This window comes from Panicum virgatum, chromosome 2N (genome assembly GCF_016808335.1).
Source record: "Panicum virgatum strain AP13 chromosome 2N, P.virgatum_v5, whole genome shotgun sequence".
Lineage (NCBI taxonomy): Eukaryota > Viridiplantae > Streptophyta > Magnoliopsida > Poales > Poaceae > Panicum > Panicum virgatum.
In genome coordinates this window covers 5686832-5712649 of record NC_053146.1, presented here as the reverse complement: position 1 = coordinate 5712649, position 25818 = coordinate 5686832, and the positions used below count along the sequence as shown (strand labels likewise).

The following is a 25818-nucleotide window of genomic DNA, read 5'->3' as shown; positions in this document are numbered from 1 at the left end:
CCCTGGGGCCGCCATGCCATCACGCATCTTTCTTGGACGCGTTGGTACTTTGTTGCCTTGTGTTATGTCATGCCTAACTGCCTGCTGCTACTTGACATTAAACAAGATGCCAAGTCAGGATGATGGATCACTGTTGGCACCCGTCCTGTTTTGAGCCATCAGTTTTGGCAGGTAGGGAGGGAGGTGCCTACACAATCATCTTTATCATATATAACATATATACAAGTATATGTGTATCATACATGATATATATAAGTGTCTTTATAAATGTGTGTGTATTGGCTTTAGTCGTACACAGGTATCCAATCATGCAAGGCAGACAGGCTAGCAGGTAGGCCTAATGCACTGTCTAATTGGCAGAGGCATGATACAGGGAGGGAAGAAAACAAGGGGGTACGACTTGCCCGCCCAAAGGGACTGACAATGGCCTATCAGCAACTCCAACCCACAATTCTTCAGTCACATTGCAGCCCTTCAGCAGACATGTACTGATGGTTGGTGCCTTTTGCAAGTTCTCTCTTCAACTATCATCTGCCATTTGGTAACCGTTCTATAAATGTCAGTTGCATTCCATTGGAGATGCATAATTGGGAGGCAGGCTTCCAGCAACCCCCACTCAGCTGGGTGCTCTGAATATCCATGGACCATGGATGCAGATGCAGGCAGTGTAGCAGGTGTAACTCTTGTAGTACCCGTTCAGGAAGGGGGAGCCTGACATCTCAACGCCCATTGCAGCTATTCTTAAGACAGTTCAGAGTATCACCCATAGCTTTGTACATCAATGGGATTAGGAAGGCACATGCTTGCAGGAAAGAGATACATGACCAACCTCAAACACTGCCCAGGCTAAAGAGATGTCGCGCTCATGCATGAGCTGTCGGATGAAGAGTTCATTTTGGTTCAGCAATAGGGGTTAGCTTCAGACCTGAAGAGAGTTTGCGGCGAGAAACGTGGAATGGAACTGTGGAACCCCTCCTCAAGAGGCCTTTATAGTGTTACTACAATTCAATAAAAATAACAGCTACAAGTGGCACAGCATCTTACATACAGATTATTGATACGCTACCTATTTTACAAATACAGATCACTACATTTTAAATCTAACTTGCTATTCTCTGACAGTACCTCGAGCCTTGCTGCAGGTGTAGGATGTGAGGCACATATTCGGACTACAAGTCGTACTCCGGTCCCATAGTCGACTTCACAGCTTTAAGATGGTCCTGGTTCAGCGGACAAGAATATGAATGAGGGGCTGTCATTGATTTCAAGATAACTCAAGTAATGTCTAGTGCTATCTACACATGCAAAATCAGTGCTTACCTAAAACGAGAGGCGATGTGCTGAATGCGTTTTCGGTATCATTCATTGTAGAACCACTGTTTGACTCTCCCATAAGTGATGGAAATGAGGGAATTGACTTCAATATTAATTTCCTACCACCTTTCCGGCTCGGGGAAATACTGAGCGCATTATGTGGTGGTGAGACTCGTTTTCCGTTGGGTGAAGTAGTCTTGACACAGTTGTTAGGAGAATCAGCTTCTTTTAGAATATCTGGCATCTCCTCATCAATAGCACTACCAGCAACCTTGGATGATTTACAAGACTGCAATGTTGCAGTAACTTTTGAAGCAGACGAACGGGAGTTCCCACTGCGAGCTTTGGAAGGTCTTGGTGGTTTTGCACTTGAGAAATTTGGCAGTTTAAGCAGAGAACTGGAAGAGATTACTCAGTTATTAGTTGATAGAATATAATGCAGAAGCAAAGATATGAAGCTCGTTCAAGGAGATGAATATGTAATAAGCAAACCTGGAAAGATCAAAAGGAGGTGTTATTGGAACAAGCTCAAGGAGGGGATGATCTTCGTTCTGTAGATTTGCCTTTTGCTGGTCATTCTCCTTCTCTTTTCCACAATTTTCTGCTTGTTCACCTTCTTGTTTCATTTCTTCAGTGAGTTCAGTGTCAGCTGATGCAGCACGTGACGACAAAACATTAATATTCAGAGCAATAACTTAAAAAACATGGTGCATTGTTCATTACAGGATTCAGAATATTATGGTTGTGTTGGGTAATCTATATTCAGGATTTAGAATGCTATGGTTGTGAGATGAAATAAGCAAAAGTAGAATATATCCAGCCTCCAGGAAACAAAAGTTGATTATTCAGAAAGGTGGAACAACTAAAGACTGCAAAGACAAGAATACTCTCTCAATCAGATGTGCTTTTATTTTATGTCAAAAACACCCACACGGTCATGGCACAACTATGCTTGCACGTTCACGTTTGAGTTTTTCAACTGAACTCATTACGTGACCAGATTAAGGAACAGAGCTAGCAAAACAATTCGATTGTCCTACTTATAAATTACAGTGGTGACCCATTAAACAAAGAATGATAAGCAAGGTTATCAAATGCTTTTATTGCCGTTCAGTATGCAGGAATACTTTTTAGCAGGAAATAACAGCATCTGTGCAAATTTCAAGAAAAATATTTTTGAGTCTGAAGAAGGAACAAGAATAGCATGATTGTACAAACTACAAAAGTGCTCACCATCTCTTCTGCCGAAAGTGTTTTTGCAACTCTCACATCTGCAGTTGCTAGAGCATCCAACACCTCCCTTTTATTCAATCAAACATTTAAAGCATAAGTAACTTGCACCACGTACAATTTCAGATAGCAAAATCTGCAATACAAGTTTCCAGAGTAACTTTAAGTACCTGGTAGCATTCACAGTATTTCTTGAGACAGCTTGATTTCTTGCAATTGCATCCTCTCTTGTGACGAGCTGAGGCTGGAGTGCTGTTAGGATCTTCCTGCAATTCATTATAGAACTTAAGCATCACATGTTTGTGAATAATGACTAACAGAAGTTATATCTGAATATCCAACAGAACACCAACCCCAGTTTCCGGACCAGCGTCAGACATACGGATCACTTTTGGAGCAAATGCTAGGGGATTACGAAACTCTATTTGCTTCCGAGTGGAAAGAACAATTTCCTCATGTATGGGTTTGTTCAAACATCCTTGACACGAACAAGGTTCAGAGCAGTAAACACCAGCAGCAAAGCACTCACAATACCTAAACATGACAACAATGAACAAAAAAAATATTAGAATAATGTAACATATGTTCACTTTACACAAAGTAATTCCTTCCAGTTACAAGCCCAAAAATTTCAGAATGAGCCCCTTCATGTAACTAGATTCACATAATGCTAATAATGTGCGAAGGACACATACAGTTTCAGGCACTTTGATTTCTTACAGCTGCACCGCTTGCATGCCTCACCATCATCACCATTATTATCTGTTTTACGCCTGCACTTCAACCATACAGTTATCAGTTAAGTGTACTGAAACATAGTAGTAAGTATGTTGCAACCATCCAAAAGAAATCAGAAGAGCAAACAAACCTCTTCTTTTGAGGACTGACACTTTGACTTGAAACATGATCATTTACAGGAAAACCTCCAGCTGAACAATCATCCATGGGAAATTCTAAAAGCTCACCACCAGAGTCTGGAAAATTCTCTCCTGCTGAGAGAAACTTGCCATGCACATCCTTTTCAGATCCCGATGATGGATGCAAACCAGAAGCCATAGGATCCTGACTGGCCATTTTTCCTTTTGGTGTTAATGCAAGGGCATTTAAATGTAGACCTATACCACGCAACCCACGTGGCTGGGTTTGTACATGGCTCTTGCCTTTACATGTTGAGACAGAGAGACTCTCAACAGTCTCTTTCTGCACAACAGTATTTGAGAACCCAGCTGCCTCAAATACCAAGCAACGTCTTCGTATCCCACGTTGTTGGCTCTCCACCTGAACATGTCAACAGGAAGAAAATAAATGAGAGGCATTATGGCCGCATAGATATCTCCGTACAGTACTAAGGAGCATGGGCAACAATTTTTTTAAATAGAGATGGGCAACGTTTTAATAACACGTGAAAATGGTAGGTCAAGATAAACTGTGTGCTAGTACCTTGTAGTCTAATGGAATACATCCATTCGCTTCATAAATGTTATCCTGAATTTCTTCTGTTGAGATGGTTTGTTGACCATCCTGAAATATTTGAGGATTTTCTGCCTGATCTTCTCCCATCACGATTTCTTGATAGTATACTTGACCAGATGCACTAGGATGTGCTCTGTCCGAGATTTCACCACCTCCTGTAAGTTTCGACAGCAAGTATCCACAAGATTCTGCATTTTTAGCTGCCAGATGCATTCCTCTGTGATGGTCATCCATCGTGGAGTCAAAGGCTAAAAGCTCACCCGAGGTTGTGGAGATTAAGTCCGACCATTCACATCCCAAGACATCATCACTGTCATTCACAGGCTGGCCACCATCCAGGAGCTGGATTTCAGTGGAAAACAAGCATTTCCTTTTCTCCACTGTATTTTTAACGGTCTGGACAACATCCAATTTCCGACACTTTTCCTGCTTAAGGTCTGATCTGACACCATGGCAAGGAGTGGTGTTATGGTCTGGACTGCCATTATCGAATTGAGCAGGCTGAGCCAAATCGCATGGCCCAGTTGGAGGATCAGCCACATCTGAGCATGTAACTGTGTGGGTTTCCCGAGTGACAGTGCTAGCACAGGCAAACAACCTGACAGCATTTGAAGACTTAGCCGGCTTGTTTGTTTTGCTGCCACCAGCACAGACCTCACTTTCAGAAATTTCACCGAGAGAGCTCCTGCAAAGGGCCAAAATACAACATCAGACGGAGTCACCTTATTCTGACGCGAGTTTAAGTTTTTTTTTATCCCCGCACAATAACACCAGCGTATATTCCTGAAAGGAAGAGGCCTGGAACTTACTTTGCGAGCCTTGTTTCCTTGTGCGCATTGTCGTGCGGGGAAGTGAAGATGGAGGAAACGGAGGTTATGTTGATGGACTGGTATCCCTGGATGCTGCTCGCATTGTAAGCCGACTTGAGAGGCTCGATGGGAGACAGGTTGTTGATGAAGCTGAAAACCGGCGAGTCCTGCACCAGGAAAGTAGCAACACTCTGGTTATGAGCATGGCGTAGCGGTAGAAACAGCAAACCAACAAGGCGCCAAGTTTCTTCCAGTGCCCTGGTTTCACGCACAAATAAGAAAATACTAGATAGATTCCCTGGGTGCAGAATACTGTAACTTGCACTTGCGTATTCATCCACCCAGCAGAAGAGAAGCTCTGGTAATAGTATTAGTTGTTAATTACGACTGGAGCCACACATGCTGCTTGAGGAAGGCAGGAACTGTGTGCGAAAAAATGTGCTCTGAAACGGGATACAAGTAGATGCAGCAATGAATAGAGAAAAATCCCGGGTCAAAGCCTCGTGCGGAATGGAATGGATCTGGCCCTGCAGGAGGCTGGCAGTTTGCAGGGAGGGAGGCAGCAGGTATATTCGCGGGGATCTACTAGCTGCGGGGGGCTGCGGAGGCCCTGAATACTGAACTGAAGTGAGTGACACGACGCGAGCAGGAGGCGCTTGTGGCCGCGGGCAGGCGGGCAGATCTGGGGCGGGTCGCGCGCGGGGTCGCTGAGGAAGCGCCGCTGCAGAGGACGCACGCAGTGGGGAGTTGGTAGCAGGAGGAGGAAGAAGAGCGGCGGCCGAGCACGGCACGGGGTTGCTTGCTTGATGCAAATTTGTCCGGGAGAAGGGCGGTTCCCGGCGAGGTCGGTGAAATTTGCAAAGCCCCACTGCTTTGCTGACGCTCGGCACGGACCGCGAGAGAGCGAGGGCGAAGCGGCGGCGGAACCGTTTTGCGCGCTGCGTCCCCCTCCCGCCCTCCGCGGGAAGCCCGGAGGGTGAACCCCGGCCCGGAGAGGGGAGAGGCCGGATCAGCAACGGCGAGGGAGTGGGGTGGGGTGCTCCCCTCCCCGACCCCAGGGTCCGAGGAGGCAGGCAGCCATGCTGGCAGCGGAGGGAGGGAAAGGGGGAGAGACGGGGAGGATGCGGGTTGTTACCTCGGCGCGCGAGGCCGGCGGCGGCTGCGCGGCGGCGCGGTCGGGCGTGTCCATCTCCGGCGCCGCGGCGATGTGCGTCTGAGGCTCCGAGCGGAGATGCAGGGGAGGGGGACAGGGGCCTTGTCGCGGTGCCCGTTTGTATAGCAAGAGGAGGGCCGGAGACGACGGGTGTGGGCCCGGGGGCAATTTTTTCAAGCAGCGCGAGGGCGGGAAACTAGGTGCGCTAGTGAATAGTAACAATTTTGACCGTTAATTACGGTGTCAAACAAAGCCAGTTTATAAAACCAACTTCAGAACCCCCGCGCTAGTGACCCTGAAGAATCCAATGAGGTCTTTGACCGCGCGATTAGAGGATGGTTACTGTAGCATCACTGTAGCTAATCATCGATTAATTACTGTCATTAGATTCGTCGCGAAAAGTTACACCCATCTCTAAAAAGGTTTTGCAAATAGACTTCATTCAGCCCTTCATGCGGGAGAGATTCTCCTCTAGCGCTAGAATTCTAGCGCGCTACCAAACAAGGCCTAGGTGGAGCGGCCTCCCTTCTTTTCGCCCTCCGGTCTTTATTGTCCTTTTTATTTATTATTATTTATCTGTAGCCTCCCTTTGCTTGTCTTGTCTCGGCCTCTCGGGTGCCAGGCGCCAACTGCCGGGTGGCGTCCCCGCCACGCGGCACCCGAGCCTCCGCTCCCCGTCCGGTCCGGTGCCGACAGTGGGCCCTCCGCTCGTCACTCTCCTCCTGACAGCGGGCCCGTCGTTGCCCTACGTGGCTCATGGGGACCCGTAGAGCTACTGCCCAGCCTGCAAATCCGAGGTTAAAAACGGATCGGTCGGGTAGAAAGGTTGCAAATGCAGGAGCGGTTTATTAGTCGTTTAGATAGCCAGGCCATGTGTTAGGCTCGTGTGGTCATGGCCGGCCCCCCGGCATTTACTCTGCGCGCGATCCGCCTCGTGATCCGCGATGAAGGACGACGCGCTGCCGCTGGCTGGCTGGCACGGGCTGATGACATGACGGCGGCGGCGGCAGAGGACAACTGCCTGCCTGGACGGTCGGCGGCGGCGGCGGAGCGCGGGCCGGCAGGGTGACCTGACGGTCTGGACGATTGGATGCGCCGCCGAGCGAGGGTCCCCTGACGGCTAGGCTAGGCTAGTTGTGCTCCTCCGCATTGCTGCTGACACACTCTGGGACGTGCATGCAAACCCGGGGCGCGCGGTGGCGTCCTGCACCGGACGAACTAATGTTTTACATAACGGAGTGTATAATTTAGCATTTAGTGATAGGGTTCTTAAAACATTATTAGCGCCGCTATTTTCTACTGCAGCGGGCTCTTAAAATTGCAGCGTCGAAATGGCCGTGTTCCTCGTAGCAAATGCGTACGTACGGACCTTGGCGAGCTACGCACGTTGCACGTGCCCCTCCAACTTTTTTTAACTTTTTTTTTTGCTCTCCCGCGCCGCCAGGAACCGTCCATGCTCTGCTACGTCAGGCGTGGCCGTGTGTGCTGGGGGCCTGTAGGCTGTAGCCTAGCGCGCGTGCGAGAGGGATCCACCGGAGTAAAGAAGAGTAACTGCCGTGGTGCCACCCAGTCGAGCGGGCGTACATCACGTGAAGGACGGGCGATCATCGTTGCTTGCTTGGATGAGTGGCGGAGTTTAGGCGGGTGATGGGGTGCTCCAGCCCTCCTAGTCCAATAGAACCCATGGAGTCCCTCCTAAAGCCCCCCAATATTTTTCAAGCATGAGTGAAGAAGAGGAAGAGGAAGAAAAAGAAAGAAGGAAGGAAGAAGAAAGGAAAATGAGCCCCCCTCAATTTGAATCCCAGGTTCGCCACTGGATGGCAGTGCTACCCCTGCAGTAGTTGTTGGTACTAGGCGACCGTAATTTACTCTCCTGCCTGCCTGCCGTGGATCGGATCACAACGCGTGCGTACAGTACGTATGATTAACCTGCTACTAGCGGTACGCAAAGGACGCAGTAGCTTGAGGTCAGGTAATCGCCGCTGCTAGCTAGGCGGATCTAGCTAGGACCCATGCTGTCCATGGAGGCCGCCACAGATCGGCATTCAGATCGGCAGAGCACGCCTGGCGGCCGGATGACCAGAGCAATGCGAAGCTAACGTGACGAGACGAACTAATTATGTTGGAATGGCGTGTGTTGTTGAACGAAAGGAAAGCCATGGCGAGGCGCCCATGTAAACAAAAATGCATCCTCTGGTCCATTTGCACTAACACTACAGCTTATATCAATATTAATGGCAAGCATTAATTAGCTTGTCTTGTATACACTAATCATGCTCTGTAACTTGTATAAACTGAACTCCTACACTAATCAAAGCCCAACTTACTATGCAAGTACTCTGTTACCGCTGGTGGCAGTCGTCGGGAGGATCCTGCAGTGCAGGGAGAAGATGCAGGAGTGAGAGCAGCGGCCGGACAATTTGCCTGCCTCGCTGCTTGCCAAAAACAAAGTCAGCCTGTGGATGGATATCCGGAGCGTCGGAGCTTGCGTGGACCGACCCGTAGGCGCGGATCATTTGACTTTTAGAAGAACCGTACCCGGCGCAACGAGCGGCCAGTGCCCAGCGGCGCCAAAACTGCCAAAGTGAAGGGAGGGAGAGCAGAGCAGAGAGCACGCCAGTGGCGAAAAGAAAGAAACCCCCCAGGGAGGGAGGGGCATCGGGCATTGGCCGCCGCTGAGAGGAGGAGGACGACGAAACGCGCGCGGGTCGTTTGTTTTCTCTGACCAAAGCCAAAGCCATGTGTTCCGTCATCGTCGCCGTGCAGCAGAGCACGAAAGCCTTCCGCCTTGGACTCCACGCGGCGAGGGAGGGAGGTCGCCTCGGCCTCGCTCGCGAGTCGCGAGACGACGACTTTTGCCCCCCCCCCCCCCCCCCCCCCCCCCCCCTCCTCTCCACTGCAGGCTGCAGCCTCTGCTGCCTGCCTGCCAGCCCCAGCGCCGGCGCGCACTTGCACGCGCTGCAGCACCTGCTCTGCCTGCCTCCGCTGACAGTGAAATGATCTCCGGCCGCGTGCCGCCGAGCCACCAACCACCCAACAAAAGTTCCGTCCGTCCACACAATTCCCTCCGTCCCGGTTCCGTGTCCCTTTGCTCGCCTTGCTTGTCTCCGTCCCGTGCCTCTTCCTTCCCGGCCTTGGTCCCGCAGCAGTCTACGCGACGCGGTCGCCGGAACGAAATCTAGCCGGGACCGGACAACCGCCTCCCCGGCCTGCACGTACGAGGACGGCAACTTTGAATTGAAAATTAGGAAATTTGAATTCGAAACCTCACTCTGCTCAAACTTTGAATTCCAACTGCTGCCTTGAAAGGACCGAGCGACGCCCTCTGCCGCCTTCCATACCCAACCGATCCCCGACTCATCTGCTGACCATGTAAAATAGGAAATGGATATTCACTCCCCTGTTTTGCTAAGCTTCAAGATTGCCAGTGTCAAAAAAAGGAGAGAAAAAAGACTTGAAGATTGCCGATGTGTTGTTTGAGAAATTGCATATTCAAACTGGCAGTACGGGTGGTTTCTTGACTCACGAATAACTAACTTTAACTGCGGTAGTGAATCACCTTTTGTTGATTGTTTCACCTTTTGATGTAAGTGTATTTGTAAATCTTGGAGGAATTGCATATTTGTTTTTGGTCATGCTATTATGCAGTGTCTGAAATATGGTGAGTTTTTCCAACAAAAAAAAAGCAGTCATCTTTCATTTAGACTTGAGATGCACGCGGACAATGGAAGCAGCCAGAGCATCAACTGGAGCTGTGACCAGAGGCAGGCCAGCATCGCCCAAACGGCCAAACCAAAAGGCAACCCTCCAAAACACATGGCCAGCAAGGATCATTCATCGTAGCCCATATATGGAGAGGAAAAGAAACTTTTTGGGAAACCAATTCATCTGCTATATAGGATAGGGAAAACTCTGGTTCACCAGTAAACCCCAACCAGCAGAGCAACGTACAGGCTACAGCTGAATTACTACATATCAAGATAGCAACAGTCTTTCCGGTGATTTGCAAAACAAAATAAGGTTGAAATCCAAACATCTTGGTCTTCCTGCCAAAAAAACAAAACTCTGATGACTGCACAAGCCTAGTCGAAGAGGCTGAAGCCCATGTCCTGCAAATACATATTCAAAATAATTAAGCCTCTGGATTTAGTTCATTTAACATGAAAAACTAAGATGATACAATAATTCAAAATCAGAGTAGCACGAGATCTTCACCGCAACAGGGAATACAAAATGCTGCAAAACAAATCGGGAAGGACAGTGATCTTACATCATCACTCTCTTCCTTCTCCTCCACCTTCTCTTCCTTCTTCGCCTCAGCTGCAGGAGCAGCTCCACCAGCAGCTGGGGCAGCTGCCGCAACAGCCACACCACCACCACCACCACCGCATGGGACCGAAGCAAACTTCTCCCTGCCCGCAGCAATGAGCTCAGTAATATCCTTTCCACTCAGTTGGGACAGCAGGAGCTCCATCTTTTCATTGTCAATTTCACAGCCAACTGCGACACGTACAAGTAGAAATGATAGGTTAAGATGCTTCTGCTCCAGGTGAATTATGCAACAAACACATCCAACAAACACATCTAGAACACTAAACCAGATGATATAGGATCACCAGCAATTCAAAACCAACATACTTGGCTTAGTCCTGTTAACTGGAATATATTAAAATCCATTGACCACAATTCCTACATTGAGCAGACCAGGTTACCTGACTCCAGAATGGCCGACAAATCCTCCGCGGAGGGGCTGGGGTTGCCAGCGAGGACAGCAAGCAGATAGGCAGCAACAAACTTCATCCTGGTCGAAACCATGAACGGTCATGACAGTTAGGTTCCAAGTGAAGTGCTAAAGGAACCACATAATTATTTAAAGCAAATCGACTCATAATCAGATTAACGCAGGCATGAATACATCACATACCTTAATAAGAAAACCAAGGTGTCAATCTGTGTGAAGGGAATCTATAAATAAGCACATGAAGTATTTAAAGAAAATAATCCTAAAATCTAATTAACACAGCCATGAAACTATCATATATCCGTGAAAAAACTCAAGCTTGAATATATGCTAACAAATAACAATGCAGTCAAGGTGTCGAATTGCAGGTCACAAAGCAACCAGAACATATGACAGTCCTTGAAACCACCAAACTAGTTGTTGGTAGACGCCTATCTGCAGAACTAGGTCGATGTTTATGCTTGAACAAATCTTAACCATGCTTTCCTCAGCTCCGAGTGAAGCCGATAAGAGGTCAGGTCATATCCAAAATGGCTCAAACGATTCATCCAATTCACGATACCAGAACCCAACGCAGAGAAATAGGATCAATCTGAATAGCCAGCACAGCATGAAACTAGCGCGACTCGTACATTTGCACCTGACCCGGCAACAACTACAAGCCTAACGGCGAGATCAATCTACGGTTGAGAAGATAACGAGGCGGGAAGAGATCTAGAGAGAGAGGATTGGCTCGCGCCGCATTTACCAGGATCCGGGAGGGAGAGAGCTCGAGGAGGAGATGAGGGGCGGAGGGCTCGGGCGGTCCGTACTCCGTAGGGTTTCTGCGCGGCGGCGGTGGGGGATCGGCGGTGCTGCTGGTTTATACAGAACGTGCCCCAGATGAGCCGCGGTCTACACCGTCCATTTGATATCGGAAGGCTCGGTTTCAGCCCTAGGGGAGCTGTGGGCTCTGAAAGACTGCGGGTGTGGGCTCTTATGTGGGCCAGACTGGTTGAAGTTAGGCCGATGGGCGGAATGTTGGTTTGGTCTGTAGGCCTAAAGAGGAATTGCTGCCCCCCTGATCCTTGTGAACAAATGGACTTTAAAAAAAGTTATCTAAATATTTTTTAGAAAACTTTCACACAATTAAAAATCATAAATCAGGTTTGATCTTAAAAAAATTGATAGAAATTCGTTTTATGTCCAGAAAATATGGATATGAAATATTTTTCATTTTTTTCTCTAAAAAAACATGCTATATCTCCTGATGCCTAACTTAGACTCTGTGGGCTCTTATGTGGGTCAGACTAGTTGAGGAGGTTAGTTCACCTTATGTGTATCTGCTGCTATCGGCAACAGTTTCATATTTCTAATAGGCATTCCATTTTCCTTGTATGTGTAGGAACACTGTGTCAAGAAGAAAGATCGAGTTGAAGTCGTTGCCATGCTTGGACTCTTTAGGCTGCTTATCAGTATGGTTCAGATGTATCCTCCAAAATTCTTAGATTCATTATGGGTTACAGACCAGTACAGCAAATGGTATGGTTCATTAGCAATACCATCCATAAAACTGCTCTTTTTAAATGGTTAAACTATCACTACAGTTTTCCTGGAACAAAAAATTGCTGACTATAATTAATTCTATATTGATGTTGGAGAATTCTATATTGATGTTGGAGACCAGTAGAGCAAACTAGCATGATCCATGGAATGCATTTACATATTTTCTATCATTTGCAAAGTTAAACTATCATCTACTCGTTGAAGTAAGTTTGTTCAAACCTATCTAGATCAGTTTGCAGGTATGTCACTCCTGGTTGCAGAAATGTAACAAATTTGCTTACTTGTGATCTATGAACTGAAAGTTCTTTGGACAATTTATTAAAAAAAGTTCTTCGGACAATGAAACAGTTGCAAGTGCAGAAGCAACAGCCCAATACCAGCTGCTTCAAAGTGAGGATAATTCAACAGGAAGTGGACAAAATTCAGATATCCAAGAAAGGACACATAAGGAAGAACCTCACATCTGTTAGTTGGTCAATGTATAACGACACCATGTTAATAGATAGACCTGTACCCTATTCGATATGGCTATTAGTGACAACAGATATATGCAGAGTAAACTAATGCTGAATTCATGTATAGGCAGATGCATTATTAGCTCAAGCGAAAAATCAGGATGTGGGAATCGGAGTTACTTTTTTCACACCTTAATCTAGCAAACAATTTACAATGTATAAAAAATAATGGTTCAAAAGAATCTTTCAACTAAGGGTTTGTGAACCCATCACATCTGTGTTGGGATTAACATGTTTGGGAAAAGACCTGCAGTGTTAATTGTCGAGTCCGCTAATTGTTTCAGTTAAAAGTCTAGCAGAGTCTAGGAGTCAAGGTTAGTAGAAGGCCATTATCAGTTGTTACTTTTGCCAATCTATATGCTTGAATAAACAAAAATACTGTAATGTACAAGTGATGCCTTTTGATAGATTCATATGGAAAAATATCACTACATTCTACAGCTCATTATATTCAAATTTTAACTATTATCCTATCAACCTATCGCACGCCTGTGCCGCACGGGCCACCTTGCTAGGTTGGGTTGTAATGGCTTGCTTCTTTTTTTAAGGAAATACACATCATCTTTCTATCATTTGATTGTGGTGTGGGTTAACTTTTTTTACTAAAATATTCTCTATTGATGTTAAGTTGTTGTCTACTTAATTAAAATTCATGTTTCTTAGGTTTCTTTTTCAAATACGCCCCTATTGTATCTACATCTTTACTATAAATACAATATTATCATTTACTTATGTTTTATGATACAAAATAGAACTATTTTATAGTATATTCTTCTTTTAATAACGTGCTGCAGGCACGTGCATGTCCAGGCACGTACCCCCAAGAGGACTAAGTTTGTTCATTGTTCTCCGACTAAGCTTGTTCTCCAACTAAAATGTGGAGTCATCATACTTTTTTTTTTGATCAGGGAAACATGCATTCCCATTAAACACCGTCTCCATGCTTATCGCCGGAGACCAGATCAGAAACAAAGTCTGGTGCCTGACTCAAGAACTCATATGAGCTAGGAAGTACAATATTCGCGCCATATACAGCAAGCTTGTCTGCCACTTTGTTACAGGTCCTAGGACAAACAGAGATCATATAAAAAGAAAATTCATTGATCAAAAGATCTCTAATCTGCCTAAATAAAGATCCATTTGCACTACGATCAAGCTCCTTTGTAGTTAGTGCTTTGCCCAGATTAGCTGCATCCGTTTACAGGATAATACGCGACATGCCAAGTTGAGCTGCCCTCTGCACGGCCTGCAGTGCAGCAATAGCTTCAGCTTGAAAGGCATCGGACACACGGATTATGTTCCCAGCACCACCATCCAAGAAATCTCCTTCACTATTTCGCGCTATATAACCCCAGCCACCACTCGTCGTTTTGGGATCAAAGGAAGCATCAATATTCAGTTTATAATAGTCAGCAGGGGGAGCTTTCCACTTCATTTGTATTTTCTGCTTCTCTTGCTTTTGTTGGTTGGCAAGCTTCTTGAACTCCATCAAGAAGTACGTAACTGAGCTACAGACCTCCCCAGGACTTGCCATTTTGTCTCCTGCATTGGCTTTGTTTCTAGCAAACCACCATCTCCAAAGTAAAATAATGACTTTGAACTGCAACTCCTGGTTCAGATTCCAAATTGTCTGTATCACCTCCTTTCCTGAACTGGCAGACAGCAAAGCATCCCTAATGTCCTCCAAGCCCATTAATCTCCAGCATTCCTTCACGCCCTTACATTTGAAAAAAAGATGACCACAATCTTCATCCTGTGGCTTGCACACTGGGCACACAGTATCAATTTTACACCCCTTCTAGATATGTTCCTGCGTACAGGCAAACTATTATGAGCAAACCGCCGAATAAACATTTTGACTTTGTTTGGAACCTTCATTTGCCAAATCTTGTGCCATTTGAACTGTACATCACTCAGCACTGCTCTAGCAACTGGAGTCATCATACTTGACTTTTAGAGAAGTCATGATCTTATTGGTTTGTTCAATATACATGCAATCTCTTTCATGTGTCACACATAGTGCAAGGTCAGTCCTTCCAGCTCCAAAATTCATGTTCCTAGCTTGGAGCTATATGAATCCAGTTTCATAATTTTTTTCCCAAAAGCATGATCTTCTAAAATCATCATCTTCTTCACAGTTTTCAGTCGCCCGAATGCTGTGTCGCCTACATCGAGTTTCTAGCTTTCTGCAGATGACCTCTCCAGGGCAAGCGGCATTTGCTGAGCCATACGCTTGGTGAGGCTGAGGCACAGCATCTAGGGATCTTCAGGTTGGAGCTATTTCATATGTAGCATCCATTTACATGACAAGGACAGGATGCTCGGTCCAGTCTGTATCAGAGTGGTCACAGTGATTTAGTAACTACTCCGTATACGTTATGTGGCTGACAATGAAAGAGGCTACTGCTATCCGGACAATACAGCTCAGCTGTCATCGCAATGTACAGCAGATAACAATCAGCGCCCCGAGCCGTAGAGTAGAACAACACAGTAGAGAACATCAACGAACTAGGTAACTGATTCTTAATATATGATGCATAAACTCTGGTTCACCAGTAAACACCAACAACCAGTGTAGCAACCTATGGCTGAATCACTACATATCCAGACTGTAGCAGTCTTTTCGGGTGCTTTGCAACATAAAACAAGGTTAAACTCCAAACATGACGACTCTGGTTTTCCTGCCGAAAAGACACAACTCTGGTGACCGCACAGCTTAGTCGAAGAGGCTGAAGCCCATATCCTGCAAATGCACACTCAAAATTGTTATTTTTTTTGGACTTATAGTTCAACATGAAGGAACAAAAATAATAGAAAAGAACTGGCATAGTGATATGACATTCAAGTGAGGTGGCATAAGAGCATTGAAAGTGGTATCGATCATCACAATAATACAAAATCTAGTAGCATGAGGTCTTCATCACAATAGGGAATAGAAAATGACAAATGGGAATCAGGGGCAAGGTCAGTGATCTTACATCATCACTCTCTTCCTTCTCCTCCACCTTCTCTTCTTTCTTGGCCTCAGCTGCAGGAGCAGCTCCACCAGCAGCAGGGGCAGCTGCTGCCACAGCCACACCACCACCACCGCATGGGACTGAAGCAAACTTCTCCCTGCCAGCAGCAATGAGCTCGGTAATGTCTTTGCCGCTCAGTTGGGACAGCAGCAGCTCCATCTTTTCATTGTCAATTTCACAGCCAACTGCAACATATGAAAGATAATAGAAACAGTAGGATTAGATGCTTCTGGGACACATGAGTCATGTGGGGCAAATAACAGGCAAAAAAAGTATGGAATACATTATCATCATCGTGATGAATAATACAAAACAAATACAAAATTACACAAACATCGCCTATATTCGTTAAATTGCCAATCAATATAAACAACCCCCTTGGGGCAAATACTAAATTCAAGGAGTAATCATGTTTTTGATAAATCCAAGGAGAATTAATAGTTAGAAATACACAGGATCTGTTTCTCTCCTTGAAACAGCAGTCATTAAGACAGCTTACCTGATTCCAGAATGGACGATAGATCCTCAGCAGAGGGGCTGGGGTTGCCAGCGAGGACAGCAAGCAGATAGGCAGCAACAAACTTCATCCTGCTGAACCATCGTGATAGTTAGGCCCCAAGTTAGTTATTTGTTGAAGTGACAAAACAACCCACTCGTGTACTTAAAGCAAATCAACCTAAAATCAAATTAACAGAGACATGAATCTATCATCTGAATTAAAAAAACTAACGCATGAGTGCATGCTAACAATGTAACTGAAGGCGTCAATCTGCAGAGCGCGATGCAGCCAGAACACAAGATCATAAATGATATCCTTGATACCACAAGTGCGATAACCAAACTAGTTGGTAAATGCCCACCGCAACACAAATCAACGTTCATGCGTTAGAACCAGAACAAATATTGACGAAGCTTTCCTAGAGACCTAAGCGAACAAACAGTTAAAGGCATGCCCGAAGTAGTCCATGGGATTCATCAAATTCAACAATACCAGAGCACAGCGCAAAGAAATTGCATCTGATCCAAACAATATCATGGCTAGTATTTTTCGCCAGAACAACATCTACTAGACGACGTAGCGGCGCCCACAAAACACGCACTGTGCACCTGGCCCAGCATCAACAGCGACAGCTACAGGCCCAGAACTACAGAGCAGGATCACACTAGAAAGAGAGGATTCGGCTCACGATGCGTTACCTGGATCCGGGAGGGAGAGAGCCCGAGAAGACGAGCGGCGCGGCGGCGAACGGCTCGAGCGGTGTCTAGGGTTTCTGCAAGGCGGCGGCGGGGGAACGGTGGGCTGGTTTTATATACCACGTGGCCTAGACTAGTCGCGATCTGCACCGTCCATTTGATATCGGAGGGCGCGCGGTTCCTGCCCCAGCGGAAGGCTCCTCTGCTCCCCTGCTGCGCTCGTGGCCCAAATCTGTCTGGGCTTAGCTATATGGGCGGCTCTGTTCATGAAAAATTTATATGGGCCCTGGATGAAGAAAGCTCGCAAGATTTCGGAGAAGTGTTTCTCGTACGGGTCAACCTGTGGATGTAGTTGTTGAGCCGCACCGCACTGCACCGCACGATTCGGGTTCGATGCGTGTTCGTTTTGCTTATTGTGAAAGACATGCATCCACTCACTCTAAGGTACTCCCTCCGGTCGGTTAGTTTGATATGGCATGATCTCCAAAATTACAGTTTGATCATTTATTTATTTTATACTATAATTATTATGATTATAAATTTAGAGTTATTGTCTAGTGCATTTTATTACAAATTTATTAATATCAAGTTTGTTCTATAATAGTTAAAAATTGTTGGCCAAATTATTGGTCAAAGATTGCAGAGTTTGAATCTTGATAATGTCTGCACGCCTTATAAAAGGCACGGGAGGAATAGAACATATATATTTTTTTTAAAAAAAACAGTAGAACGTATGATCAACCACTCAAGTAGCTTAAGAAGAAAATATCGGCTCAAACATTAGAAAGAAGATGTGAGGCTTCTATTCTAGGACTCCTGGAGACCCTGATCCAGCATCAACAGGCTGCTTTGAGCTTTTGTGGACCAATTCTAAACTGTGACAATTAATCAAGATATACTTCCTCCATCTCAAAAAAAAAAATACAACTCTCACTTCCCGAGAAGTCAAATAGTTTTAAATTCAACTAGATTTGTATAAAAAATTATTTACATTTATATCTCCAAATATATTTAGTAGAGATTTAGTATGAAAATATATTTCATGATTAATCTTATGGAACATGTATTGTAACATAAATATTTACAATATTTTATAAATTTGGTCAAATTTGAAATTGTTTGACTCCTCGGAAAAAGAGAGGTGCATTCTTTTAGGACGAAGGGAGTAGACTCCGTATAATGATTGCAACACCAACAAATATTCAGGTCTCTGCTTTGAGCACAAGACAGCAAGCGAATCTCTTGATGCCCATTCAAGATAAGCAGATCAAAAGTATCCGAATCGTCCAATAAGATAGTGGCAAAAGCTTCCCTAAGATAATCTGCTCTATTTGCATCCATCCAAAGGAAGATCCAAGCCAAGTACTTTGCCCCAAGCTAAAATTCTGCATGATGCATGTAAATGACTCCAAGCATTGCTTGGTTAACAAATTAGCGGCACTCTGCTTCTTGTTTGGATGGTCAGATCGGACGGTTGGACTGAACACCATGGGCTCATGGATAAGCAGATCGATCAAAGCATCCAAACCGTCCAATAAGAAAAGTATCAGTGCTTGCAAAAGCCTGTGTGGATATAGCCAGTCTTTTCAGTTCACATCCAGATGAACGAAGAAGATCCAAACCAACAATCATGGAGTACTCGTGCAGAAAATTAGTCTTGTACCACCAAAGTATCAACAAAAAAAAGAAAGAAAGAAAACAGCAACATAATACTAGACAGAGTACAATGCATATAATGAATATGGGCATTTAAAAAATGTGTGTGCTGGAATGATTGGCGCCATTGTTCATGGATGTTGTCCCCTTAGATCCCGTAAAGCTGCATGCACACATCATGCACGGGGAGTGTGCATCATGTTAACAAGCTTGCTTGCTTCAATGCTTCGAGTTCCCCATTGATAATGATGTGTGTACTAGAGAAGGCGTCTCAATATAATGCTCTTAGGCATGCATCAATGATTAGGACTCTAATAGCATTATAAGGTGGCACAACAGAATCCAAACGTGTGCCTCTTTCACATGTTTAGTTGTACTCTGTACCTCCTCAACTTGTTCCTCCAATAACAAAAGATTCAGTTCCCTTTAGATGATGCTTGTTTGTTCTTGGGCCAGCAAGCTCCACAATATATATAGATGCATTTATCAGCATCCAAAATTTGCAAATTCTGATGAGAGAGATCACTTCCAGTGGATTGTTGTAGTCTGCACTTTCTACTAGTCTCTCCTTGGACCTTGCATTGGCCCCACCATTCAGCTGTTGTTGGATCCCATCCTCTACACTTTCCCCCTTCTAGCTCCAACCTTTTCCTTTCGTCTCCTCATTCTTTTTGACCGGATCAGAAGTTCAGAACTCCACTGCCGTCATGGTCAGGGTGCTAGACCACCACGACGGATGGGCAGGGCTCAAATAAAGTGCTCAACAAGAACGAAATCCCTGAAGAAAACTACAAGATGGGGGCGTACGTGCGAAGGCACTTGGACGATCTTGCAAGTTCAGACGTCGCTGCCAATGGAACAGTGGTGTTCACTAGTGTCCAGCCAAGTCTGTGTCTATTGATGGAGATCAGGCTGTAGCTAGCTATCCAGTTATCCATGCCGGAAACATGGAGCTGTGGGGGCACACGATGAAATAATGGGGACGGTGATGTGCCACCGTGGTGCTGTTTTCCTTGGAAATTTTTGGAAGATCACATTGCAAACTGCAAAGGGCACAAGCTATATTTGCCACAACTCTCTGGTTGTGATACTGACGTCTAGTGATATAGTGGTAATGATACTTTGTCTCTTCTTTGATTATTTTTTCAGTCATTTATACACCCACACAGGACTACAAATACCGGGGGGGGGGGGGTTCGAATTTGAGCTGTAGACCTAAAAAACTAAACGACTTCAAAAGCTCCTACAACTGACTTTTTTTTTCAGCCATCCAACATTGAAATCCGCAGCTCGGATTACAAACAACTTTATATTTGACAAAAGGGCCGAGTGTTATCGAGGGTTTCTAATGCAGCAAATGCCCAAATGTGCATTACACCACTGTTTAAAAAATCCAGGAGTTTGTGTCTTTTAATTTACTCTTCGAAAACACTCGTGCGTGACTTAGCAATTTTCAAAAATGGTAAAATCAGGATGGTAAAATTAAAGGACATTTTGTTAACGTGGCTTCTTAGATTTATACCCAGTTCTCTATACGTACAGCATGCTCCTGCCTAAATTACTATCTTGTGAGATGACAAAATGAAACATCATTATGTCTTTTTTGACTGGCATGCCTGTGTTGCGCTTATACCAACATTCGCAATGGACTCCAAGTAGCAGCAGATCAAATACATAGGTCATGCATGCATGCTTGCTTTGCTTGGAAGAATGAAGGAGCACACACTTAGTAACAAGTGATCATTGGTGCTTGTAGTTTAACCTTGTTCAAGGCGGTCATCAGTCGCTCCATTGGTCATCATCGTATACACCATTTCACCCCCTACAAAGTGGAAAAGCCCGACCCCGAGTGGCGGATCTAGGATTTTATCGCCCTTTTGGAAAAGCCGCGCCGATGATTAGCTCAAAGTGTTACCTCAATTAACTAACCAATGCAACTACGAATCAGGATTCAGCCTTTCGACGACTAAGAATATCTCGAAACCATTCTGAATAAAGGAAACAAAGTCACTAATTAATAAGTGTCACGATCCGATCCTCGTTAAGTTAGCACGGGCTCCGATGCCTCGGCGGCACACGTGGACCAATGGCGATGCATCATGTTGGTGGAGGGCTAATTACTAATAAGCAACCATATTGCATTAGGTTAGTGACACAAATGTACTTTGGAGGCAGATGGGATCATATCTCATAGCTAAAGCACCAAGTCTCTCAGTCCCAGAGCGAGATCCTAAACTGGTGCGCATCAGGGATTAAGTTAAACAAGCGATGACACAAGTGCTACCGTGGACGTAGGCAGAGGCACAGTGCTGTGTGCGCGAGGACCACGGCAGGGAGCTGGAGGCATGCCATTGGATGGATGCGACGCCACCACTGCCATGCATTGGTATCCTCGTATGGGCATGTGTCCTCATGCATGCTGTCTGCTAGCTTGGAGTTCAATTATCATATGTTAATATATGGCGAATCATGGCAAAATAGTCAATTTGATCGCTGCTCAAATTCATCACTTTTCTATGTGTTGACACCGTTTTTTGACACGTGTCAAGGAATGTGATTTTTGTGAAGTGAAGGTGGCCGATTTGGAAGAAACCAAAAGATGCACAGGGTTGGAATCGGCCGATGGAGTCCGTCCGATGGGCCAGAAGAATATTCTACGAAGATGCTGATCCGTTAGCTCTGGTGCTCGGCCGATGGAGAGTTGCCGATGAAGTCAAGGAAGGAGAAGAGGATCCGGACTCTACGAGAATCTTGATGATTCGGTTGTAATATTTTAATAGTTTATCTTTTAGATAGTCTTTTCTTTAGAGTCAAGTAATGTTTGCCGTGATTGGTTAGGACTTGATAGCGCTAGACTATATATATATCAGTTGTAAGGGACCGAAAAAACTTAATACATGTCCAATACAACAAACTTTACAGTTTCTTTGCATTTTTCGGCGACTTCGCCTTTTCTTTTATTTTTTCGACAAGTTCTTTCAAGTTGATCAAGGACGCCTCACATTCGAGCGACTTGATTTGCTAGTGAGTTTTCGTTTTACCGAGTATATTTGAGCTTTAGCTACCGGGCGCATCGCTGTAGCTTCGTTCAAATCTATTCAAAAGTTATCGAGTTTATCTAGGCTTTGACTTCCGGGCGCATCGCTATCGTCTCGTCTAGATTTATTCACCAATTATCGATATCGGCTAGATTTGTAGGTTTTTCTATGCTTTTTGGCCATTATCATATCTAAAAACATACTAGATCGGCTTTAGATTTTGGAGTAACACTTTTGTTATCTCAAGAGCCGGTTTAGATCTGTTTTTAGCTCACATAATCTGAGTTACACATTCGTAGCTTAGATCTTGTCATACATACGCAATCGGCTGTTCAAAGCCGGTTTTGTCGTTTAGTGCATCGGCTGATCCTGCCGATACGCTCTTTTACTACGCGCTTGCATTTAATATCTTTTTGTCGTCTATAGTATCGGCAAAGCTTGCCGATACGCCCATCTGAGAGATATTCGGAATTCTAGCCGATACGCTCTCGAATTTGACTTTGTTTTCTCCCTTGTCAATTTCAGGTAAAATTGACTGGCACGCTTGGTTGACTTTCTGTGACTCGGCGAACACTTGCCCTCGGATTCCAGTGTGTTAATTTTTACGTCAACACTATGAAATTGGCAATATAATCCTCAAACTTTCTAATTGAGCTCAGTTTCATTCCTAATCCTATGTGGTGTGCCATATTGGATTGCCTAATCAACAATGAGTGATATAAAATGAATCAATAGATATAAATAAACTCTTTGACCTCTGATTTTTCCTAAGGTTCGATATCTCATAAAAAAATACGGTTCAACAGTCAATTAGAATGCACAAATAAATAAAACTTATCTTTTACTATATTAATGAATCATGGGTTAATATAACACTTAAATTGATACATGTGTTGCTCTTAAAACATACCAATAATTTTACATGCACTTTGGGATTTCGCATGCCACATAGGCGTGCCACGTCACAACGGAGTTGAAATTGAGCCCAAATGAAATGTTTGAGCACTAAATTAATTGACCTTTTTATAATTGAAGGATGAATTTGAGTTTTAAGAAAGTTAAGGGATGAAATTTGCTTTGTTCGGTTGGTTGTGGCTGGTAGCTGGCACTGATTTGTTATGAGAGAAAAATAATGCTAGCTGGCAGGTGGCTAGTGCTGATTTGATATGAGAAAAAAAACACTGCTGGCTTATTTTCTATTTCACCTAAATATACTAGTCTATCAACCTGTGCTTCCGCACGGGCTAATTAAAATAATATAAAAATAAAGTCAATAATTTTAATTATCTATCTGACATCCTTTTCATCTATTAAATATTCTAACACATACTCTAAAATATATATTTATCATTATCTAGTTACAATAGATTTCATTTTATATCACACCTCCATATGTATTCGATGTATATTTAGTTGAACTATTTTGTTTGTGAATTATCTCTTCCATCATACATGAATATATGGTGACATATATCGTAGGTAGTAATATAAATAATATATTAATAATGATAGAAATATTAATTTAGAATTTTATATTGGTGCACCTTAATACTTTATTATAATTATATAATTAAATTTATATTTAAGAGTAATTTAACTTGTAACAATAATAATATAATTGGATAATTTATATACAAATTTAGGGTGTATTTGTATTATTTTATAATGGTATAGGTGGGTAATTTACATAAAGATTAGGGGTTACTTTAGATTTTTTTTATAATGGCAGAGATGGGTAATTTAGATACATATTTAGGGGGTTACTTTAGCCTATTTTCATAATAACAGAGATGGGTAATTTATTAGAAAAGATAACAGATCCGATGGCTATTATAATTATAGTTGTTGGATTGATGGCCGGATGTTTCTGATTTTTGTGAGAATTTATAAGATATTTCCATTTTTTTAAGTATCCACCTAGAATTCTATAAGACTTCATGTGGTGACTCCAAAAAGCCTCCGCTCGATGACCGCCGCCTCACCGACGGAAGCCGCCGCGGCGGCGAGGGCGATGACAAGGGCCATGCAGAGGACGGGGCCGCCAATCCCGCCATGGCAACCATGAACAAACAACTGCGGTGCTGCTACTTTTGCAATAAAATGGCAAAAACACCACTCGGTTGAAACCGAAACTTGTTTGAATTTTGTGAGGATCGGAGTTAGTTAGGCCCTGTTTAGTTGAAACACAAATTTTTTTTTGAAAGAATCTTGCTAATTTAAAATACTAAATGAAGTCTATTTACAAATTTTTTTGCACAGATGGGTTGTAAATCGCGAGACGAATCTAATGATGCTAATTAATTCATGATTAATTCATAATTAGCGGATGGTTACTGTAGCATCACTGTTGCAAATCATAGATTAAGTTGGCTCATTAGATTCGTCTCGATATTTACAGCCCATCTATGCAAAAAGTTTTGTAAATAGACTTCAATTAGTACTTCATGCATGTGTCGAAACATTTGATGTGATATTTTTTACATTTACAGGGTTTATAGGGTGGGAACTAAACAGCTGCTTGTGATAAGACTGTCAGTGTGCCCTTTATATACACGCCCGGCCGGTCGCCAGCACTGTCTTGTCTGTCAATAGGGAGATGAAACACCTGAGCTGAACAGGCGTTTGCAACGGTTGACCTGGCCAGCCAGATCGGAGAAGACGAAACATGGACGGTGAAGATCAACGCCACGGACAGAAAATTTACCATCTGACTTTATTTGTATTATTTAATAATGGAATAGGGGGTAATTTACACAAAGATTAGGGGTTCCTTTAAATTTTTTTATAGTGGAAAGGTTGGTAATTTAGATATATGTTTAGAGGAGTACTTTAGCCTATTTTCATAATGGCGGGGATGAGTAATTTATTAGAAAAGATAACAGATCTGATAGTTATTATAATTAGAGTTGTTGGATTGATGACTGAATGTTTCTGATTTTTATGAGAATTTATAAAATTTATTTATTTTTTTAGAGTGTCCACCTAGAATCCTAGATGGTTTCATGTGGTGGCTCCAAAGGAACCTCCAATTAGTAATAATAGTAAGATTATATTCTCATCACAATGATCCTCCATTCGTTGTCTCCTTTCCCTGGTGGCCCTTCCGTTTTCAGTTTTCACACTAGTCAAACCGATCGATTATATGTTCGGCAGGCTTTGTCTCCAAGGTGACCAAGCAGTCGATCGTTGTGTAGGTAGAATGATCCAGCTGAGCTAAGATGAGATACCCCGTGAGCGCAGTCGATCGATGGCTCGTGTTCCCTGTCTGAATCATACTCCAGTATGGACCTGCACTGCAATGAGAGAGATCTAGAGAGAGAGAGAGATGCATGCAGATTCGTGCAGGGAATGAAACAACAAAGCCAATAACAAGCCCATGCCGTGTGTGTCTGTTACTGCCGTGATAATTGGGTTCATTCGTACATTAGTTCCTTTTCCACAGTGCATAGTAGGGGACCGTAATCGATCCCCATCGCCGTATCCGTACTAGACATGGATCGACAGGGACTGACACGGACTCGGTCGTATCCTCCTGGGCCCAGTTTGTACTCGCATACGTAGTATCCGTTCTAAATTGTAGGTTGTTTTGTACAAGGTACATCATTTTATTCTGTACGTGTACTTACGATGTATGTTTATGCATACAACAAATACTATACATTTATGAAAAGGTGAAAAAACAACTTATATTTTGGAGCAAAGGATCGGAGTACGTGGGTAAATGCATTACAATCCGGCAGCTAGCCATGGTCAACAGTCACACACACAATTATTGTACTCCCTTGATGAGCGACCTGATGCATGGTGGTCTATGCTCCATGGCTGAGATTAGTTTAACTTGCCAAATTACTCTCTCTCTCTCTCTCTCTCTCGATTCGATGGTAGCCGGCGCAGGCACGGCAAGCTACAGGCTACAACAGTTTTCGCCGTGTCCTTTCCCCACTGTAGTTGAATTGTTCCCACCACAGGAGATTAGGATGGCGATTATCCCATGTAGCTTATTAGACTACTCGGGAGTCTCGATCTGATCCACTATACAAATGTAGGCAGGGGCGAAGGTAGAGTTGAATCGAGGAAATGCAATATTCATAATTCTGCTGGTGGTTCTCTAATTTATAAGATGGAAATTTAAT

The 25818-nt window shown here is 44.1% G+C and overlaps 3 protein-coding genes across 5 annotated transcripts; all 3 read right to left on the bottom strand.

Annotated features, from left to right (window-relative positions):
* Positions 1-935: 935 nt before the first annotated feature.
* Positions 936-6105, bottom strand: LOC120659466 (protein tesmin/TSO1-like CXC 3). Its single transcript, XM_039937622.1, has 11 exons — positions 5962-6105; positions 4827-4993; positions 3985-4702; positions 3413-3822; positions 3240-3317; positions 2898-3078; positions 2715-2810; positions 2548-2614; positions 1807-1963; positions 1321-1712; positions 936-1220 (listed from the first exon to the last, which is right to left on the bottom strand). Exons 1-11 carry the CDS (start codon positions 6013-6015, stop codon positions 1210-1212), a joined length of 2331 nt encoding a protein of 776 aa, XP_039793556.1. The 5' UTR covers positions 6016-6105; the 3' UTR covers positions 936-1209.
* A 3725-nt stretch (positions 6106-9830) lies between these two features.
* On the bottom strand, positions 9831-17045 carry LOC120659467 (60S acidic ribosomal protein P2A-like). 2 transcript variants are annotated; one of them, XM_039937624.1, is made up of 4 exons: positions 16995-17045; positions 10692-10780; positions 10250-10479; positions 9831-10088 (listed from the first exon to the last, which is right to left on the bottom strand). In XM_039937624.1, exons 2-4 carry the CDS (start codon positions 10777-10779, stop codon positions 10062-10064), a joined length of 345 nt encoding a protein of 114 aa, XP_039793558.1. In that variant the 5' UTR covers position 10780; positions 16995-17045; the 3' UTR covers positions 9831-10061. The 2 variants fall into 2 exon arrangements, with proteins under 2 accessions (XP_039793558.1, XP_039793557.1); XM_039937623.1 differs by lacking the exon at positions 16995-17045 and adding an exon at positions 11469-11630.
* Positions 15281-17130, bottom strand: LOC120659469 (60S acidic ribosomal protein P2A). 2 transcript variants are annotated; one of them, XM_039937625.1, is made up of 4 exons: positions 16995-17130; positions 16297-16385; positions 15759-15982; positions 15281-15523 (listed from the first exon to the last, which is right to left on the bottom strand). In XM_039937625.1, exons 2-4 carry the CDS (start codon positions 16382-16384, stop codon positions 15497-15499), a joined length of 339 nt encoding a protein of 112 aa, XP_039793559.1. In that variant the 5' UTR covers position 16385; positions 16995-17130; the 3' UTR covers positions 15281-15496. The 2 variants fall into 2 exon arrangements, with proteins under 2 accessions (XP_039793559.1, XP_039793560.1); XM_039937626.1 differs by having other exon boundaries at positions 16297-16388; positions 16995-17115.
* Positions 17131-25818: the final 8688 nt, after the last annotated feature.

Coding starts and splice junctions, on each gene's coding strand:
- LOC120659466 (XM_039937622.1), bottom strand. CDS start 6,015: ATGGACACGCCCGACCGCGCCGCCGCGCAGCCGCCGCCGGCCTCGCGC. Junction 4,703..4,826: donor AAGGAAACAAGGCTCGCAAA/GTAAGTTCCAGG, acceptor GGCCCTTTGCAG/GAGCTCTCTCGGTGAAATTT. Junction 3,079..3,239: donor AAATCAAAGTGCCTGAAACT/GTATGTGTCCTT, acceptor TGTCATGTTTAG/GTATTGTGAGTGCTTTGCTG.
- LOC120659469 (XM_039937625.1), bottom strand. CDS start 16,384: ATGAAGTTTGTTGCTGCCTATCTGCTTGCTGTCCTCGCTGGCAACCCC. Junction 15,983..16,296: donor ATCGTCCATTCTGGAATCAG/GTAAGCTGTCTT, acceptor CATATGTTGCAG/TTGGCTGTGAAATTGACAAT. Junction 15,524..15,758: donor AGAAGGAAGAGAGTGATGAT/GTAAGATCACTG, acceptor GTGCATTTGCAG/GATATGGGCTTCAGCCTCTT.
- LOC120659467 (XM_039937624.1), bottom strand. CDS start 10,779: ATGAAGTTTGTTGCTGCCTATCTGCTTGCTGTCCTCGCTGGCAACCCC. Junction 10,480..10,691: donor GTCGGCCATTCTGGAGTCAG/GTAACCTGGTCT, acceptor TACGTGTCGCAG/TTGGCTGTGAAATTGACAAT. Junction 10,089..10,249: donor AGAAGGAAGAGAGTGATGAT/GTAAGATCACTG, acceptor ATGTATTTGCAG/GACATGGGCTTCAGCCTCTT.